We start from the raw sequence: 19,963 nt of genomic DNA on the forward strand, positions 1-19,963 counted from the left end.
TTTCAATTTTAGTTAGACCTAATAACAAACAACTTGTGTCCCAGGGCAGCTGAAGGATGTCAAACAGCCATATTCAGACAGAGTACAATTATCATGGCAAGGTTTCAAATTCCTGGGCACCTTGAGACACTATTTAGTGGGATGGGGAGAGTGGGCTGAGGTTCCTTCCCCAGCCTCATAAGTTGACTGGGCCTCCTGGCTACATATTCTCACATTACCCCATATTCTTCCTTCACAGCACTTTATATTCAGCTCTACACTGGGCTTTAAAATATATTTGTTGAATGAACAAATCCAACTTTGACAAATAAGAGATCCAGATGTAGATATCTTAGCAGAAGAGTGGGTAGAACAGTGGTGAGCTCTATCCATTTCTCCTTAACAAGAAGCTCCAAACCTCACTGCTAATTCCCTTTCCTCTGAAACCACTGCAATCTCTTCTTTTGACTCTTTTCCAGTCTTCGTTCTGACACGGCCAAAAGTTATCCTTTTTCTCTCCACAAGCAACTTCCAGATGCTCTTAGGGAACACCATTCCCCAGTCATGAAGCTCCAGTAAACTGTTTTCTCTCACAAGGAAGGATGGTTTTCAAGGCCACAGAGGGATTTGTAGAGTTCCCTGGTAACCTAATCCATTTGATCCAGTAACTTCAATCTAGTTATCTCACCTAAAGACATCAATTCTATAAAATAAACACATGCAAAAGTATTCACTTCAACAATATTCATACTATGAATAGACTGAAATGTGATGGTGAGTGGCCCAAAGCATCAAAACCAAAGAATGGTAACATGAAGTATGCACATGAAGGAAAATTATACAGCTACTAAAATAGCATTTCCATATACAAATACAATATGTTGATAATATAAATTGAAAAGACAAAGTTAAGAATGTAGGAATTTTTTGGAGTTCTTTGGACAGAACTGCCAAAGTACATGAAGTATTGAAATACATAAAAGTGAAAGATGATCTCCATTAAGGCTGTGATTCTATGACTATATGTAACTGGTGTAAAGAAGCCAGAATTTTAGCAGTGCACAAGCACTTATGAGGCTACATAATAAGCTACAGCGAGTAGTTACCTGTCTATTAGTTACAGGGATGAGTGGTGGGCTAGGGGTTATTTTTATTGTCTTTCCAAATCTTGGGAATTATTTATATAATTATAAAATTATTTACATAATTTATAATAATTTTTCTTAAAAACTTGAAAAAGTTTTTATTTAAGAGGTTGACAAAGTCAAAGGTCAAAGTCCGACAGAAGCCTGAATATGAAATATGCCCTGGCCTGAAGACATGAAGGAAACGCAGCCCCACCTGAGCGGACACCCACCACTCTTCTGGAACTGCTCCAGCTCCTCACTGTTCAGCTGCTTGATGGCCATCATCACGGCTTTAAAGGCTCCCTTCAGACGCTTCCCCAGGACCATGTGATCCGGTTCTGCCCTTAGCCGAACGCCATACTTGTTTTTATCTGTAGACAGTGTAACTTTTCGAACATTCAGTTCCTATATGTGGTACCCAGAAAAAAAAAAAAAATGAGAAATGAAAACAAGTTTACATGAAATAGGATATGTAAACAAAAGTCCATAGCAAGATGATTCTATGCAAACTGTAAAATTTCATAAATCTTTATATTTGCTATGATTTACTAAAAAAAAAAAAAAAATTATCTTCTCAAAATAACAAAAAACCCAAAACCAAAAAACTATTTGGATCCCAAACAGATGACTCATCTGTCTTACCTCAAGGATATACTTCTCCAAAGACTTGATATCATTAAGAGCTTCTGGATCCTGATGAATAACCACAATTTCTTTCAAAGGATACTAAGAGGAAACAGGAGAAAAATGTTTGTTAAGTAGCCAGTCCTCTAAATGGAAGAAACTGGAATGTTAAATGTTTATCTGAATTGTAAGCTCCAGACCAGTTAGGTTGAACTACATCCATTCACACCCTAAAAGCAGAAAAGGGGGGAAAATTCTGCCATTGCTAAATACTGTCTATATTAAGAACCCAGTGCGTGAGGCACTGGGCACCACATAAAAACAAAATAAAGATATTGTGTCCACCTAGAACTAAAAAATAACTATTAAAAAAAAAAAAAAAGAAAGAAAAAGAAAAAGAAAGCAATTCCCACATAAAATGTTAAAAAAAAAAAAAAAAAAAAAAAAAAATCAAACCTTTATTGGAATAGTTTTGCGGTCTCGGATCACTCGTCCAAGCTCAATCACAGACTGCATTCTAGATACTGCACTCTCAGTTTTCTTGTCAATTAATTCCTCACTGTTTGACAGAAGCAGAAAAAAGACAGAAATTAAAAAGGACAAATCCAAAATAGGCATACTTAAGTGAGAAAGAGGGTCAGGCTAGAGAAGGGATAGTCTCTTTTGGCAAGGCACCTGGAACTGCATTAGGGGGCACACAATGAACTCCTCAGGTATCCTTAGACATGTATCCACATACCACCTGCCACAGTTCTACAGAGGGGTTCTACATACAGCATCCCTCTCCTACTGCTTACGGAAATGGGCCCCATTCTCCAGCTTGAGGAGCAACTTACATTAGCTTGGGTGGGAAGAGAGGCACAGAGGGGCTGGGGTGGGGAACTGCCTACTCTTTTCCATTCCTTCCCTGGGAGCTTGGGCTGCCACATGCTCTGGCAACTCCCCTTCGTATGGCCTAGGAAAGATTTATTTGCATTTGATTCCTACCGAACACGGGGCAACATGAGGTAGTGAATGCTGAGGGTGTCCTTGTCCTGGACAGAAGCTGGGTCAATCAGCACCTTTAGATTCTGGTACATCAATTCAGTGAGAAATGGTGTATATGGGGCCTGTATGAGGACACAGAACATCATGTCATTCATATACATAACAATAGCTGATCTCACAGTGAGAAACAGTAATTAAACATTTTAGAGAATGACAAGGTACTATGCAGATTTGGGCATAAGGTTATTAAACACACTCTGTGAAACAGAAAGGACCTTGTATCTATGAAGCCCAGCAGTAGGGCTACAGTCAGCAGAACTTAAAATATCCCTAAATTTCTGCAATATGTCAAACAAACAAACAAAAATCAAATCAGGAGCCTGTGACCATGAATCAGTCAAGTCAATATGCACAGAGGACTGAAACCTCATCCATAATTAGGGAAACATCACATGCTGTGCAGTATCCTGGTGAATAAAGTCAGACATGGAAAGCACTAGGCATGCAGGACTTTGCACAAAGTAGATCCTCCTACAGTGAATGTTACAGAATGAATGGGGAGATTGTAATATTATACTGGAGTAGGAGAACGGGATATAGGCAATTAAAACTGAAGGCTTCTTACTATATAATATTCAATTAATATTTGAACTGGAAGTAACACACATTCCAGTTACCTGCACATTTTTCTCTCAATGGTAAGTTAAAAATGTTGTTTGTGATGTATTTGTTCAGGTAGATGAATTCAGGAACCTCCTGGTTATAATTATGGCAATCCATATTAAGACATGACCTTCAATTATAGATCTTGGTCTAGATGCAAGATTTCTGACCTGTACCGCACTGCCAATGACTATAAGAATCTAGTATTTCTTAGCACTTATTTAAAATATATGAATAAGGAACTAGAGATAAGCTCTTTCAAGACTTTTATACCAAACATATACAAGCTAAAGAAGGGCACCACATGCAACCCACAGGCCAGTTTTAGGAACTGGCCAAATATCTCACCATTAGTCTGCACAGAGAAAGCAGGACACTAAATAAGGTCTCTAGGGCCATGACACAATCCTCCATACCATTTTCACCCTAGTGAATAAAAAAGAAACATTAAACTGCTTAAAAAAAAAAAGTTTATCAATAAACTATTTATTAAAAGAGGCAACCTGAAGACAGCAAAGAGCAAATAGCAGAGAGGACACGAGGTAGAAGAAGGAGAAACGGTGACAACCACCGGCCACAGAGGGTCATCCATCATGGTAAAAAAATTAAGATAATAATAAAAGAGCCGGGTAGGACGGCAACTCAGGAGGCTGAAGCAGGAGGATCACAAGTTTGAGGCCAGCCACAGCAACTTAGCGAGACACTGTCTCCAAATAAAAAATTAAAAAGGCTGTGGTGTAGCTCAGTGGTAAAGCTCCTAAGCTCCCTCTGGGTTCAATCCCCATATGAAAAGAAAAAGATGAAAGAAAATCCAACTATATTTTAGTTTCTCAGACATAACTATTATAAACACTTTAGTATATATTCTTATAGATATGTGTAAATACATATAATTATAAACCCATATGAATTTTTCTCTAATATATTTTAGCCAGAATGAAATTAGTTATGTTGTAGGCTTTTACTATGAATATATTTTAAAATAGGACTGATGGGTTGGAGGAGCATTCACCTGGCCTGCAGCAAGGACACTATCACTTCCAGCATTGTCCTACTGTGACTTTTGCAAATGGTCTGCATCCTGAGACTAGTGCTTATGCTATACTCATTCCAAACCAACAACTATTTAAGAGTTTTATCAAAACAAATACTCGATAAATAACCGTCCTCCAGGGTTATAACAAGGAGGTGCCCCTCCTAAGACCACAGTTATATCTGACAGTACTTGCAGAACTCTAAGGTCTGCACAGTTCCATCCTGTATGGCCTGGCCACTTTCTCTTCAATATGACATGTCCACACCTATATTGTGAAAACATGTACAATGACTTTTAGAACTGTTACCCTGTTACCAAATGGCAATCAATACAATTAGTATGCAAGGTAAAAGGAAAAGAAAGTTTCCAAAACAGAAGCTTTTGGACAATGTTCATTTTCCCTTTGACTGTCCTCATTTTTCCAACGCTCAAACTTTGACATACTTTTTGCTTTTCCCACCAGCACCTACCTTTAATCTTCTGCGGTTCATTCTGACATACCAATTGGTTAGAACATCTACAAACTTGACCAGGCGAGGCACCACAGTGTAAAGCCTATAAGCTAAAAGTAAGAAAATCAGCCAGGTGGCCTTTACCAGCCTCATGAGATGAGGTCTGTACACAATAAAGCACCAGTAGCCCCTCTATATAGGGACTTCATTCACTATAGAGACAGTAAGAATCAGACCAAAGTAATCACAAGTGGCTCATTTATTGAGAATAAATAAGAGTCAAAGTGTTCAGGAATGCACCCTGAGCCACATGCAAACCCACACTGGTCAGTAGGAAATACTGAACTCCAGTCTGTGTGTGTTGCACAGTCCGAGGCACACACAATTCTGGGAAGCATGGTGTGCATGGAGTTGGACAATGTAACAGCACCAACGCAGTCCAGCTTCTTTCCAGTGTACAACTTCATACCTCAATTAAAAACCCGATAAACAGAAAGCTCTAAAGGTCTATGCCTCTTACCTCCAGAAGACATTTCACAATGCCTGGAAGACACTTTGGTTGTTTTAATTTGTGGGGTAGGGGTACTACTGGCATCTAGAGGGGGGATCTAGAGATGCTGCCAAAATGATATAGAGGACAGCATAGCACACACCAAAACAAATAATCTAGCCCATACTATTGACAGTGCCACTGTTGAGAAATTCTGACAAAGGCTAAGATTAAAACAGAACAGACTTTCTAGAGATTCAGATAGTCAAGGAAAGAAAGCCAAAGGTGTAGTGGAAAAAGAGACCTCTTGGGCACAGAGGAGGCAGGCCAGCAAAGTTGGGATCTCAACTGAACAGTCTGGGTCATGAGTTGGTCTCTATGTGGATACCTAGATTCTGGCACAAGACCTCTAGTTGTTAGGCAGAGTGAGCTCTGGCCAGGGTATAAGCTCTCCAGACCAACTTCATGGGAAGTCATGGCAGCTGGTGCGAAAAGGTGGCACAGGCCTCACTCACAATCCCCACATTGTCTACCCACTTGTTGACAGCTGTATGTGAGCAAGCTCTCAGCACTGCCCTTTCCTGGCAGGAGTCAGACTCTCACTCATTTCCAACTCCATTCATGTCAATTTGCCCAGCAGCTACACAGTCCTTTTGTGCCAAATTTAACAGTACTGACTAAACCAGGGAAAGCCCAGTGCAGATGACCAGGCTAATGTTGACCCTGGTCTACTCTGTCCAGCTGTACCTGCCCAACAGGGTGCAGAGAAGGCAGGTCAACCTCTCTGGTCTCTCTTGCCCCCACTGTGACCTGGGGCATCTGCCTGCCCACTTTCCAGACTGAGATGCAACAGTCAACAGTTTCTAGAATTTTTCACTGGATCTATGATTTTACCACTCTCAAACCCTGAGGAAGTCAATATAACACACTTTCCCAACCTCTCTCTAAAACTAAACTCACTGGTGTTTATTTAGGAAAACAGACCTAAAATTAAAAAAAAAAAAAATGCATTATAATAAGTATTACTTATCGAATATCTATTTCTGCCAGTCAACTTATGTGAATCATCTCTATTTAAGCCTTATTATAATTCTATCAGATAAGGAAATCTAGGCCGAGAGACTTGAGGCAAGCCCCTGGAGAGGTAGCAAGTGGTAGAGCTGGGGTCTGAACCCATAGCTATCCAGCTCCAAAGCCTATTACACTGTGGAGGAGTGAGGCCACCTGGACACCCCTCAGACAGAATTCTTAAGGGCTTGGAAACAAATACCTTTCTATAATCAACAAGCCGTAACAAAATTATATTTGGGGATTAGAAGAAATACTTATTTGCTGTCTGTTCATTCTGTTATCTCTCAAAATTTCCTCCATTTTCTTTTTCAAAGAAAAGCGATTAAATAATGAAATGACACACATAAACATATAAATACTACACAAACACACATAAACAGTCCTTAATCATAAGAGGACAGACCAGGAGAGACTCACCTGCCATTTCGGTCTCAAAGAAGCCCACAAGCGACTGCATGAAGGACAGAATCCACCGGTCTGTGATATTGGGGCTTTCTCTAACAGTGCTCTCATTGTAGAGGAATTCCATTTCTTCTTCCTGAGGACAATTAATGAGACATTCACATTAACAGAAGGGAAGTAACTTACTAGAGAAAAATAAACTCAAAAATCACTAAAACAGAAAGAGCAGCAAAAAAACCAAAACAACTCAAATTATTAACAGGCAATCTAATTTTCTGACATTCAGCAATATTATCCAGATATACACTAACTTGGGACATTAAGTCTTCAATTCCTTCTTACTATTATTTTTTGGTACTGGGTACTGACCTTAGGGGTGATTGATCACTGAGAAACAACCTCATCCCTTTTAATATTTTGAGATAGGGCCTTGATAAATTGTCAGGATTATGGGTGTGTGTGATGGTCCCTGACATTAATTGTTTTCTGAGCGAAGTAAAGAGAATTTAGGGAAAAAACTACTGCTCTACACTGAAGAGTGATTCTGAATTGAGAGATATTTGCAAGTCTTATATATGGTTTAAATACTTTAAAATCCAAGGAAGCAGCTGGGTGGGGTGGTGCATGCCTGTAATCTCAGCACATTGGGAGGCCGAGGCAGGAGGATCACAAGTTCAAAGCCAGCCTCAGCAACTTAGTGAGATCCTAAGAAACTCAGTGAGACCTTATCTCTTAAAAAAATATAAAAAAGGGCTGGGTATGTACCTCAGTGCTTAAGTGAACTCGAGTTCAAGTCTCAGTACCATAAATAAATATTTATCTATCAATCAATGGAAGGAAAAAAGGACAATAAAACTTTCTGGGACAGAATACAGGATTGTCTACAAACAACAACAAAAAAAAGTACTAGGAACTATTTGAATTCTTAGGCTGATGACCTTACCCAGAATACTCTATTCCTCTCTGCTTTTTGCTTTGTTCAAATCTTCCTTGATTCTAAAAGCCCATTTCACCTGTCCCTGCTCCACAAACTGAATTCCCTGCCCACTTTGGTTCAGGCAGCAACAGCACCAGGGTAACAAGAGCAGAGATAATGTGACCTCACTAAACATGATGTCCCTGGCACTGAGAATCTGCTGATAAAACAAACATACCCTACCCTTCTACAGGTGAGGCCCTTGACCCACAGAAGACCCTGGACAACTATTGCACCTTCATGCATGGCCTCCTCATGGCTCTTGGTTGTCCCCAACATCAGAGAGTACAACAAAGTGGCCACACAGAGCCCCACCTTGTGGCTTAGCACATGCGCGGCCTACTGTGGCCTGTACCTTCTGGAGCTTCAAGATGTTCTGGATGAAAAAGCGGTACGCGTTGTACCACGGGAGCAGCACATCCTTAAGAACGTCCCGCACGCCCTCCTCCTTAAAGCGGAGGTTTTCTGCTCTCACCACAGGGGAATTAATCAGATATAATCTGGAAAAGGCAGAAAATTCACATGAGAAAGTTACATATGATCAATTTAAAAGTCAAAAAGCCTTTGTTTTTTTTACAACTCACAGCAAATTACAAAGGGTTACCCGTTTGTGACCCCATACCAAAATATGGCACTGCATTCAGAATAAGAGGAAGGTTGCCTGATCCTCATCAAGAGCCACTTCTTGTCTCCCATGGACACTGCCCACACCTCCAATGCATGTGGACACAGGAGTTCAGAGAGAGTAGCCTTTACAAAGTGCAGAGTGTGGCATTTGGGTGGCAGAGATTAGGAATATCAATCACCCTACAGGATAGCCCACACTACAGTTACCTACCCTAAATAGTGAATGTACCAAGGGCAAGTCTGACAGATAAATGAGTTGAAGGATAGCACTTCTCACTGCTCCAGGGCCTGGGTCTTCTCTATGACATGGGGATGCCGAATGAGACCTTCAGGTCCCTTTCAACTTGAATACCATGTGATTTCATGATTATGAACATTTCAAATAGTGGCTCAAATTTCTCTAAAACTTCTTCAATATTAATTTATTTGCTCTTACTCATATGGTTTTATAAGTGTGAAATTAAAATAAATGGTAAAAAATAAATTCTAATACAACAAGACACGGAAACTAGAAAGAATGTGAGTCATAGGCAACCTGCAACTAGTCTCGGGGAGGCCCTGGATAGCTCATAAAATCCAAAGCAGGTCCTTTTCCTCAAAAAAAAAATCTCTAGGTTTGAAAATGATTTTATTATATAGAAAACTGTTTTTAGGCCTTAAAATCAACAACCACACCAATGTAACTTTCCATATAACAAATCCATGTTAAAAAGCATAATTACAAACTAAAAACTTAAGAACTGTAATTAATAGGATGAGAGATGCCAACATAAAAATGACACACACACTCAAGATGAAGCACTGCTTTGTACCTGAGCGCATCAGCACCATACTTCTCGATAATTGAAACAGGATCAGGATAATTCTTTTTTCTTTTGCTCATTTTCTGGCCATCACTTGTAAAGCAAAAAGTAGATGCCAATTAAACAAGTAAACAACACAGATATAGATTATCTGCAACTAGGAATACACAAATGCAAATGGAAGGAGTAAATAATTTAGATGCAAGCCAGCATCAAAACATACCTACGGTTGTAAACAATTTCTGAATACCACGGGGAGCCATCAGGCTGACTAAAGAAGGAAGATATCTTTGCATTTATCCCAGGGAAATAAAGAATTATAGTTGCATAAAAAAAATACTACAAGAATGTTCACAACAGCTTTATTCACACCAGCCAATAGTGAAACACCCAGATGTCTTTCAAGGGGTGGAAGGTTAAATAAACTATGGTACACTATTCATCAATGGAAACGAATGAACTTTTGATATATACCTCTATCAGAATCATATACTATCTAGACTAGTGGTTGCCAGGGATTGGGAATGAGGGTGGAAGGTTGGGGAGTGAGTGTAATTATAAAGGGCAATAGGAGAAAATCTTGTGGTGTTGAAATCATTCATTATTGTGACTGTGTTTGTGGACAGAGAAACCTACATATGTGAGAAAGTTGTATTCTAGTAAATACACATAAGCAAATGAGTATATCTAAAACAGGAGAAATGTGAATAATATCAGTGGACTACGTACGTCACCTTCCTGGTTGTGATATTTATTATTAGACTATGATTTCCAAATGTAACCACTGGGGGAAAACTATGTAAAGTATGCAAGAGAGCATACTTTTTGACATCTTCATGCATGCAAACTTATAATGTCAATAACATTTTCAATGAGGGAGGAAAGAAAAGCAGGTCTGAGGCTGCAGCTCAAAAGAACATATACTTAATATGTGAAGCCCTGAGTTCAGGATTCAAGACATGAATTTAGCACTCATTTGCTAAGCCCTTCAGCAAGTTACTTTTCTGTGCTGTAAATTTCTTCATCACTGAAAGGAGATAATTACAGCAGCCATGTGAAATAGTTCTGAAAATTGACAGCGTGAGGACATATTGATGTACACAGGGTAAGGACACAGACTAGATGTTAGATCTTCCTCCTCACAGCCATGCCTCTATATTATTTTATTTATTTTTATTCTTAACGAGTAGAGGTAATGGAAACAAAGGAAAAATAAGAGTGTCCTATAATAGTCAAAAACCAGAAATAATACTCATGGGAGGCAGAGTGGAGCCTGGTGTGGCTCTCACTAGCTTGGGTCTTAGAACTTGTGGGTTCTAGAGCCCCAGAGAGCTTCCTTGTAAGTTAAACAGAGGTTAACAAAACCCCACATTTTAGGACTGAACTAGTCACTACATAGAAGAGTGCACCTGCCTTGCCAGGACAAGACCGTTCACAATCACATTCTTGAAAGGTGGTTGTCCAAAGAGGGCTGTGGCCAGCACCAGGAGGGTGTAAAACCTGCAGGAAAAAACCCAGCAAAATCCCAACAATTTGGTAAGAACAGAGAAGGAATCCAAGCACAGGAAAAAATACATTTACTCAATGGACTGAATTTCTATTTTTTATACAGTATACTTCTTGATAATCATACAAACCAAAGGTTCTTAATTCTAGTTACACATCATAACCATGAAGGAAGGGTTGAAAAATAAACAGATGCATGGAACCCACCAGAGATCAATCAAATTAGAGCCTCTGGCTTGCAAAGAAATAAAAGCCTCAATCAATGTCCTGGTCCTCCCTCTGCTACCCCACCTCCCCAAAAGGGAGCCAGTATAACCAGCTATAAAGGCAGCACAGGGTTCCCTCAGCACCACCTGAAACACCTGGTGAAACAAGAAAAGATCATATAGGACAAATAATGTGATGACAAAAAAAAAAAAAAGTAGCACTCATACAAAGGTAAAAAGGCAGACTTCAGAATCTAGAAAATGCTTCTATTTTGTCAGATGTTAGGCATCCCATTAATGCAGAGCTTCCTAGCCTGTTCCTTGTGAGAACTCTCACATTCCTGCCACTGCCCTGGGTGATGCTTACATGCCACCCTGACTTGTTCCTACTATCCCAGGGGTGATACTCTCCTATCATCCTGACCTAACCCTGTACTCTAGAAACATCAGGGAACATAACTAATGAGGACAGCAGACCCCCATTCTAGTATAAATACCAACCCAGACAGCCCTTTCAGTTCCAAAAAAAAAAAAAAAAAAAAAGAAAAAGGCTAGGAGGACTGCTGGTACCCAGGAGGCAGCCATGATCTGTGGAAAGGGACAGTGGGCACATGGGGTCCACACAAAGACTTAAACAGCTGCCAGACTTCACTACTTTTGAGAGAAACAAGCTCACTGAGAAGTCATCTGGCCCTCCCCACAATAGGAATTTGTTTCTGATAGCTGTTCCTATAGATAAATTGATTAGAATATTAAAATGACACATTGAATACACTAAGGTTTGAATTCAACTATTAACACAAACTGAAAGAGCAGAAAATGACACCAAAAATTCCTTAAATACATCCCTGTAGAAACATTATTAATGAAACTACAATTAGCACATGGGCCAGCAAATCCTATCCAAAAAAGAAGGCAACTCACTTTTTTCCAATTAAGGGGATGAGTGTATTGCTTAATAGGGCACAAGACAAAACCCAATTCCCAAATCCTCCTCCCTTGTGTATTTTAAAAATTTGGATTTTCTTTAAAATGTTAATTGATAAGGCTAGAATTTTTACCCATGCACATGACTACCTCCCCAATATTGAGCACTCAACCTATGATCTTGTAAATACTCATTAAGCATTTGAGTAAATAATACGAAAAAGTTAAGAAAACATATTGTTTTGTATGACTTAAACTTCCAACTTAACATATAGATAAATGCAAAAATGTTAGTGAAATAATTCAAATTACAATACCATAGTTCTATTTCAGTGAAAGAATATCCTAGTTGAAAAGCATTTTAGTATTCATAGAGGGTAGAAAGGACAGAAAGCAGGAACACAGGCTGTCTTGTTTGCCACGGCCCTAGTCAGCACCCAAGGACACATGGTAGGTACTCAATAAAATCAAGAAAACACTTAAAGCAAGAAAGGGCATACCATCCTCTGGTTTGGTCTATGCCTTCGGCAATGAAGTCTGCAGGAAAAGCATCTTCAAACTCCCTCTTGTTTTCAAATGGATAATGAACCTGAGCATAGGGCATGCTGCCACTTTCGAACCAGCAGTCAAATACCTCAGACACGCGCCTCAGTGATCCTTTTCCACAGCGTGATGGAATGGTCAGGTAGTCAATGCTAGTACACAGAAAAGCAGTACTTCTCATTTTATGCACAACAGAACTTGCAGTTTAACTGCCAATAAGAAACACAGAGCCCCAATACGATATTATTCACAGGTTGTACAACAAGGCATGTACAATGGTGGTCCCATGCAATTGTAAGGGAGCTGAAGAATTCCTCTGACTTAGTGACATGTAACGGTCCTGACGCTGAGTAAATGGATTATTCATGTGTTTGTGGTGATAGTGGTGCGAACAAACCAGTGTGCTACAAGATGTATAAAAGTAATAAAAGTATAGCACATATAGTTAAGTACAGCACATAACATGATAACAAATGATGTAACTGGTTTATGCATTTACTTATTTTTTTGTGTGTGTGGTAACGGGGATTGAGTCCAGGAGCACTCTGCCACTGAGCTGCATCTCCAGCCAGTTTTCGTTTTGAGACAGGGTCTTGTTAAATTGCCCAGACTGGCCTTGAATTTCTGATCTTCTTGCCTCAGCCTCAAGTCACTAGGATTTCAGGTGGGCCACCACCTTGCTTGGCCTTCTTATTGTTACTTTAGAGTGTACTTCTACTCATGAAAAAAAAAAAGTTAATAAAGCCTGTAATCCCAGTTACTTAGGAGGCTGAGGCAGAATGACCAAAATTTGAAATTTCAAAGTCAGTCTGGACAACTTAGTGAGACCCTGTCACAAAAACGAAACTTTAAAAAAGAGCTGGTGATATACCTCAGTGATAGGGGTAGTTACCTAGCACATGTGAAGCCCTGGGCTTAATTCCCAGTACGGCAGGAAAAAAACCAAAACGAAACTGTCAAAACAGTATGGCTATTATACTAACCCACCTACATCTTGTGTTTACCATGTTTCTTGGTTGCATCAAGAGGCCATGTCAAGCGAGTCATCTATGCCATCTTGGTTTGTGCAAGGACACTCCAAAATGGGTGTTCATACAAAAAAGAATCGTCTAAGGATGCATTTCTCAGAACATATCCCATAGTTAAGTGAAGCATAAATGAAAATGCATTTGTAAACAGAAATGTCAGCCATTCTCAAAGACTTTTGAGAGTACCACACATTATTGTCACCTGGAGTTTCAACTGGGGAGGGAGGACATATTACCTTAATCCTATGCAAGTCATCAATAGTGATTCACAAACTGTGCTTGCCATGTGCAGCTATATAATTTGTTAGGTATCCTGTCTCAGTAGGAGGTGACAGGACTGAAGTGAATTAATCATTGAGAAACTGACCTCTCTCTGTGGAGATCCGAGATTTTTGCTCCTGACAGTTCTTCAAGTTCTGCCACTGATCCAACGCAAACTACCTGTTAAAAATAAAGTTAAAAGAAAGAAAGAGCTCCTTAGAGCCAGAGAGATCAAACTGCATTAATTTACGTGATATTCCTGTTCTGAGAAAACTCTGATTTTTCTTAAAAGCTCATTAATATACCAATCTGGGCTGAAGGACAGCTATCTTCAACATGGCTAACTGTTCAACAACACCACACACTGGTCTCTGACAAGGCAAGAACGAACTTGTCCACTTTGTTATCTACCCAATGTCAGAGGGCTCTTACATGGGGATTTTAAACACCGACAGCCATCATCTTAATGGGTAGTTCTGGAGGGTTTACTATGTGCAAATCTCTGCCAAAATCATGGTGAAATGCATAAGAGAAATGCCTTGGACTATTGTTCTAAGGCATCTGTGTTTCTTCCTGGTACCTAGAACTTTAATCTGGAATCTTCCCAAGACAAAGCTAGAACTAAGTTAGTGTTCTTAGATCAGATCAAAATACTCAGCCTAACTCACAAGATGTTAGGATTTATCTAAGTAAGGAAGTGAGAGATGGGGCTTGCTGGTATACTCAGAATTAGGGGAATCATTTGACCAGGGCTGTGCCAGCAGGAGCTGCTGTGGGTTCTCATCTAGCAAGGGAAAGGTTTCTGCTACCTACAGGTACCCACAGTCTCTTTCTCCGTCTTTCCTGTCCAGTTCCCAAAAGTCTTCTGATTCAGTTACTTCTCAGCTGCCTCTTAGGTCCCTAAAGGAAAATGACAAGTCCCCAGGGTGCCATTGCTTATCTTTGGTGTAAAGCTCTCAGTAATGGCAGAAGACCCTCTCATGGAAATATGTCTGTGTATCTGCGTATGTACACACATGGACACACACACACACACACACACACACACACACAAATTTTTGTAAGTTTACTAATGCAATTTTAGAAGTTTGCCAAAGTCATCAACACAATGTTAATTTTTTTTTTCAAGTTCTGCTTTTTCATTATCTATGTTAGCTTAACCTTAAGTTAATGCTATAACTTAATGCACAGATGAAGAGATCTGTGTAACACAAGAATAAAGCACTTAATATGTGGATTTCCCTGAGAAAAACGCAGAATGTATTTTTCACTTTTTATAGAAGAAAATTTAGAAATTCAAATACTAAAAATAATTATTTTATGTTATGATTCTAGGAAAGAATAGAGAAAAAAAGAGATGAAATAAGAAAGGGGCAAAGAGAGAAAAACATGACTTTCCACCACATTCACCCTACATGAGCAAAGTGCCCCAGCACAGTCCACACAGGACACATGGCCCCACCTCACCTCCTCAAAGTCTTCACTGACCCACAGTGGGATGGGGGTGCCCCAGTATCTGTTTCTGGAAATTGCCCAGTCACGTGCATCTTTCAGCCAATTTCCAAACCGCTTTTCTCGCACAAACTCTGGGACCCTGCCATAGTACATTAGATAATTATTTAAGAACAAAATTCCATTGAAATAAAAATTGTAAATTATATTCATATAAGCTTTTGTGAATCAAATGATATGAAATACTGAGCTCTCTGCTAGGAACATGTTTTCTTTTTATTTTTTTTCCCCGAGTACTGGGATTGGACACAGGCGTGCTCTACCTCTGTGCTACATCCCTAACCCTTTTTATTTTTTGAGACAGGGTCTCCCTGAATTGCGAAGGCTGGCCTTCAACTTGAGATACCAGAAGCATATTTTATAATGGATAGCACCAGCATACGTGATTGCCTTTGCTTCCACCGACTTGACCCAAAGTCATTCCCCACATCCTCCTTGTCAACTGGGGACCACCATAGACCTCTCTTGACTAGCCACCCTGACTGTAGCAGCCTCATTCCAATCAATTCTAGTCTTCATGTCATCTGATGACATCAGCTTTACTAAAAAGTATTAGCATAAGATCCCAACGAGCTGGGTAATTGGAAGTTTCTCTGTGGCCCTCTCTGGTCTCCTCCCTGGTCATCCCTGACACTGCATTTTAGCCTTCAGCAATGAGGTTAAGTTCCTCGGCATGTGACTCCCCATCTTTCTTCTGCCATTCAATCTTCCTTCCCTCTGCCATCCCTACTACTCCCAGAACTTCTACTATTTTGACTGAAAAAGAGCTCCTTATTCCTTAAGGTTCAGCTTTGCAGGAATTCCTCTAAGCACAAGGCTGAGTCAGGGTACTGCCAGGTTTCTAAATACGTCTTCTTTTGGGCACTGCATTTTTATCCTGCTTTCTACAGATCAGTTTATATGTCTATACTCCTTTGAGATTACCTTATTCCACACTACTACCTTATACATTAGGGGAACTAATGAGCTTGCTAGCTTTAGATGAAAAAGCTGCTTTTTGAGAAGTCACACTTTGCTATAATGTATTAGAAAGCCATAGTTTAAAACCATTTTTCTTTATTGTCCTGAGATCTCATTTTCCCCAAATCAAATACAATTCTTTGGTTGGGTTAAGTCCCTGTGGGAAGTAAGAATTGAAATCCAAACACTCAGCGAAAAACATTCTTTTGAAATGCAGATTTGAACTTTGTTTCATTTGACAAATTCACACTTTGCTTCATTTTACAAACACAGCTGGAGATGACATTGTCATCTATTTGCCAAACTTCAGCTGCAGAGAGAAAAGTTTCTGAGCTTGGAGTTTATCTATACCAGGAACTCAACACGCACCAAAAATGGTTATGTACAAATGGTGTTTGTGGATACACCACAAAATGTTTATCCTGAAAATTTTTATTTGACGTTAGTAATGCCAGAATTTTTCCTCCAAAGTCACTTTACTATGGAAAACACATAAGGGGTCGTTTCTCATTTCCATTGGGTTTTAAAGGAAAAAAAAAAGGCTCCTTTACATGTTGTATCATAAGGATATTACTCTTGTAATATTAAATTATTTTATGTTCCTTTACATACAGAATAGAGACAGCTATTACAATGAACAATAAAAGATCGTTAGGGGCTGGTAAGAGTGCTTGCACAGTGTGTGTGATGCACTGGGTTCGATCCTCAGTACCACATAAAAATACATATATAAAATAAAGGTATCATGTCCAACTTAAAAAAAAAGATGACTATAAAAATTATAGTCATAATAAAAATTGTGACTTGGGAGAGTGTAAACCATACTAACTAAAGCAAAGGACAGTATGAAGAAACACATCTCACTGCTCACCAGTAACACAGGTCGTTGTTCTTCAGTAGCTGCTCCACCATGTGCTCCACTCGCACAAACCAGCTGGGCACTGCTTTGTAAATGAGCGGAGTGTCTGATCTGGGAGGCAAACACAGATGGAGCCAGTCAGGAGAGATGCAGGCACCCAAGGAAAACTGACTTTCAGTCTTTTATTAATATGCCACTATCTACCGGGACTTCTGCTTAGATGTACACATACATACACGTTATACTGTATTGTATTTTTAAATTTTAATTATTTTATTCTATACTATTTTATTTTTTAGTACTGGGGATTTAATTCAGGGATGCTTTATCACTGAACTACATGCTCAGAACTTTTTATTTTTTAATTTTGAGACAGGCTCTCTATAAGTTGCTGAATGAAGCTGGCCTCAAACATGTGATCTTCTAGTCTCAGCCTCCGAAGCTACTGGGATTACAGGGTGTGCCACTGAGCCTGGTTAAAATTCATTTTTATTATAGATGCAAACGTCTTAAGTCTTAAAAATTGGTCATCTTACTGGGGGCAGTGGCATATGCCTGTAATCCCAGCAGCTTGGGAGCTAAGGCAGGAGGATCAGAGTTCAAAGCCAGCCTCAGCAATGGCGAGACACTAAGCAACTCAGTGAGACCCTATCTCTAAATAAAATATAAGAGGACTGGGAATGTGGCTCAGTGGTCGAGTGCCCCTGAGTTCAATGTCTGGTAACAAACAAACAAACAAAAAAACCCAACATCATCTCCACGATACTACGAAGGGCAAAACCCAATAAAAGAACGAGACCAGAGGTGGATGCAGTGCTGCACACCCTTGGAAGGCTGAAGCAGGATTGTAAATCTGAGGACAGTCTTACTGAGAGACCCCAAGGCAACTTAGTGAAAGATCTTGTCTTAAAATAAAAAACAAAAAAGACTAGGTACACAGCTCAATGGTAAAGCACATCTGTGTTCACTAACCAGCACAAAATAAGTTAAGTAAATAAATAAATAAATACCAACACTAAAAAGAAAAACAAGCGTTCTACTGATGACAGTTTTCTAAGATGTGATGTGAATGTCAGCAGAGAGACAAAATATGGGGACTGAATTTTAGGCCGCTGAACACTAGGTTTTGATCCACATATTTATAGCATGATCCTGTATTAAGACTTGATATCATAACATTATATCTCTCAATAAGTTCCATTATAAAATTTCAAAGATGTTTGGCATCCTTAAAAAAGAAAAAAAAATGTGGCCACAACATAAAATAGTGTGTCCCCCAACCCCATAACTCCCAAGGAAAGAGATAACTTTTTTGCATTCTCCTAAAAATAAGAGGGCAGTTTCCAAACACTAACTACAGGGTACCCCTGAGAAGGATCCTATGAATATGAAGGTACAGGCACACAAACGGCGTAACCAGAGTGTGGAGCTCCAGCTGCAATAGTCTTGGCCTCCTCTCACCTCCAGCAGAAAGGATAGCTGTGTGTGAAGGTGCTGGCCACAAGAAGTCTGCCCTGTTCCTTCAAGGTCCTGATGATGTTTTTGTCGGCATCCTGTTAAAAAATAAAAATTTAGTCATTAAAACATCCTATCAGGGCTGGGGATGTGGATCAGCAGTAGAGCGCTTGCTTACCACGTGTGAGGCCCTGGGTTCAATCCTCAGAACCACAAAAAATTAATAAAATAAAGATATTGTGTACAACTACAACTAAAAAATAAATATATAAAAAACCCTATCATACTTAGCAGCAACATAATTATATTAGTAAAATCGAACACTGTGTTGTGACTTAAAGGCATCAAAAAATGTGTCATTAAAAAAACAGTGTTCATTTTTAGTCACATAAATAAATACATTCCATGACTTTTTTTTAAAAGGGTGCGGTGACACTGGGGATTAAACCCAGGGACACTTGACTACTGAGCTACAGTCTCAGCCCTTTATTTTTTAGAGACAAAGTCTGGCTACACTGGCCCCAAACATGTTACTCTCCACCTCACCCTCCCTTGTTGCAGGGATCACAGGGCAAACCATCACACCTGGCTCCATAACATTTAAGGAAGTTTTCAATCGGAAACCATTACCCCAAGGTCACAAAACTGCTTCATGAGACACACAGTCCTGTTTTTGACTCCTGCTCCTGAAACTAGAGCATGCTTCCTTTCCTTTAAAGACATCATACCCACCTAGTACAGCTGGTAGTATCTGCCTCTGTTTGATTTGATGCTGAAACAACAAAAACCCCCACCAAGTTCCTAGATGAAATACAACATAAGCTATAAATGAGAGTGATAAGTTGCATTGATTTCCTTACTGAGGAGGAAAAAGGGGGAACTGATTGATGAAATATATATATAAGCGCGACATCCTTCTGGTCTTATGGACTACAAACCTTCACATACTGTCCCACGAAATGTGTCACTTCTTCTGTGAAGCAGCCTGAAGCATCCACAGGACAAATAGGGAGTGAGTCTTTCTGAATAATGTTGAAGTCCATGCAGACCCGATAGTCATCCTGGGAAAAGGGAACGGAGGAGCAAGAGGGAAGAATAAAACAGTTGAATGTGTGAGGAAGGAGGAAAGCATGAAATGACAGATTTACAAACTTTTGAGTATTCTGATATATACACATAATCAGCTTCATCCTTTTAACTAAAGGTGATTCAAGGACCATTTAGGCTGATTAGATCACCCAGCTTAGTCTTTCCAACAATTATTTCACAGACCTGCCATATATAGCAGGGTATTCACTGAGATGACAGAGGACATACATGAATGTTTTAAAACTAAGTCAAATTTGATTTATAACAGGGCTGGGGATGCGGCTCAAGTGGTAGCGTGCTCGCCTAGCATGCGTGAGGCACTGGGTTCGATTCTCAGCACCACATTAAAAAAAATAATGATATTGTGTCCACCTAAAACT

The 19,963-nt window shown here is 39.6% G+C and overlaps 1 protein-coding gene across 1 annotated transcript in view; it reads right to left on the reverse strand.

Annotated features, from left to right (window-relative positions):
• Iars1 (isoleucyl-tRNA synthetase 1) overlaps positions 1–19,963 on the reverse strand; it is a 59,241-nt gene that overhangs the window by 17,347 nt on the left and 21,931 nt on the right. The window contains exons 12-27 of the mRNA XM_076837346.2: positions 19,433–19,555; positions 18,501–18,592; positions 17,052–17,150; positions 15,176–15,302; positions 13,815–13,888; positions 12,377–12,571; positions 10,651–10,737; positions 9,247–9,330; positions 8,163–8,307; positions 6,847–6,967; positions 4,887–4,978; positions 3,729–3,806; positions 2,718–2,839; positions 2,187–2,289; positions 1,749–1,832; positions 1,337–1,511 (exon numbers count right to left, since the gene is read on the reverse strand). Of these exons, the coding sequence (XP_076693461.2) occupies positions 1,337–1,511; positions 1,749–1,832; positions 2,187–2,289; positions 2,718–2,839; positions 3,729–3,806; positions 4,887–4,978; positions 6,847–6,967; positions 8,163–8,307; positions 9,247–9,330; positions 10,651–10,737; positions 12,377–12,571; positions 13,815–13,888; positions 15,176–15,302; positions 17,052–17,150; positions 18,501–18,592; positions 19,433–19,555 (1,801 nt within the window). The remainder of the gene's footprint in view (positions 1–1,336; positions 1,512–1,748; positions 1,833–2,186; positions 2,290–2,717; positions 2,840–3,728; positions 3,807–4,886; positions 4,979–6,846; positions 6,968–8,162; positions 8,308–9,246; positions 9,331–10,650; positions 10,738–12,376; positions 12,572–13,814; positions 13,889–15,175; positions 15,303–17,051; positions 17,151–18,500; positions 18,593–19,432; positions 19,556–19,963) is intronic.

This window comes from Callospermophilus lateralis, chromosome 17 (genome assembly GCF_048772815.1).
Source record: "Callospermophilus lateralis isolate mCalLat2 chromosome 17, mCalLat2.hap1, whole genome shotgun sequence".
In the NCBI taxonomy this organism is placed as follows: Eukaryota; Metazoa; Chordata; class Mammalia; order Rodentia; family Sciuridae; genus Callospermophilus; species Callospermophilus lateralis.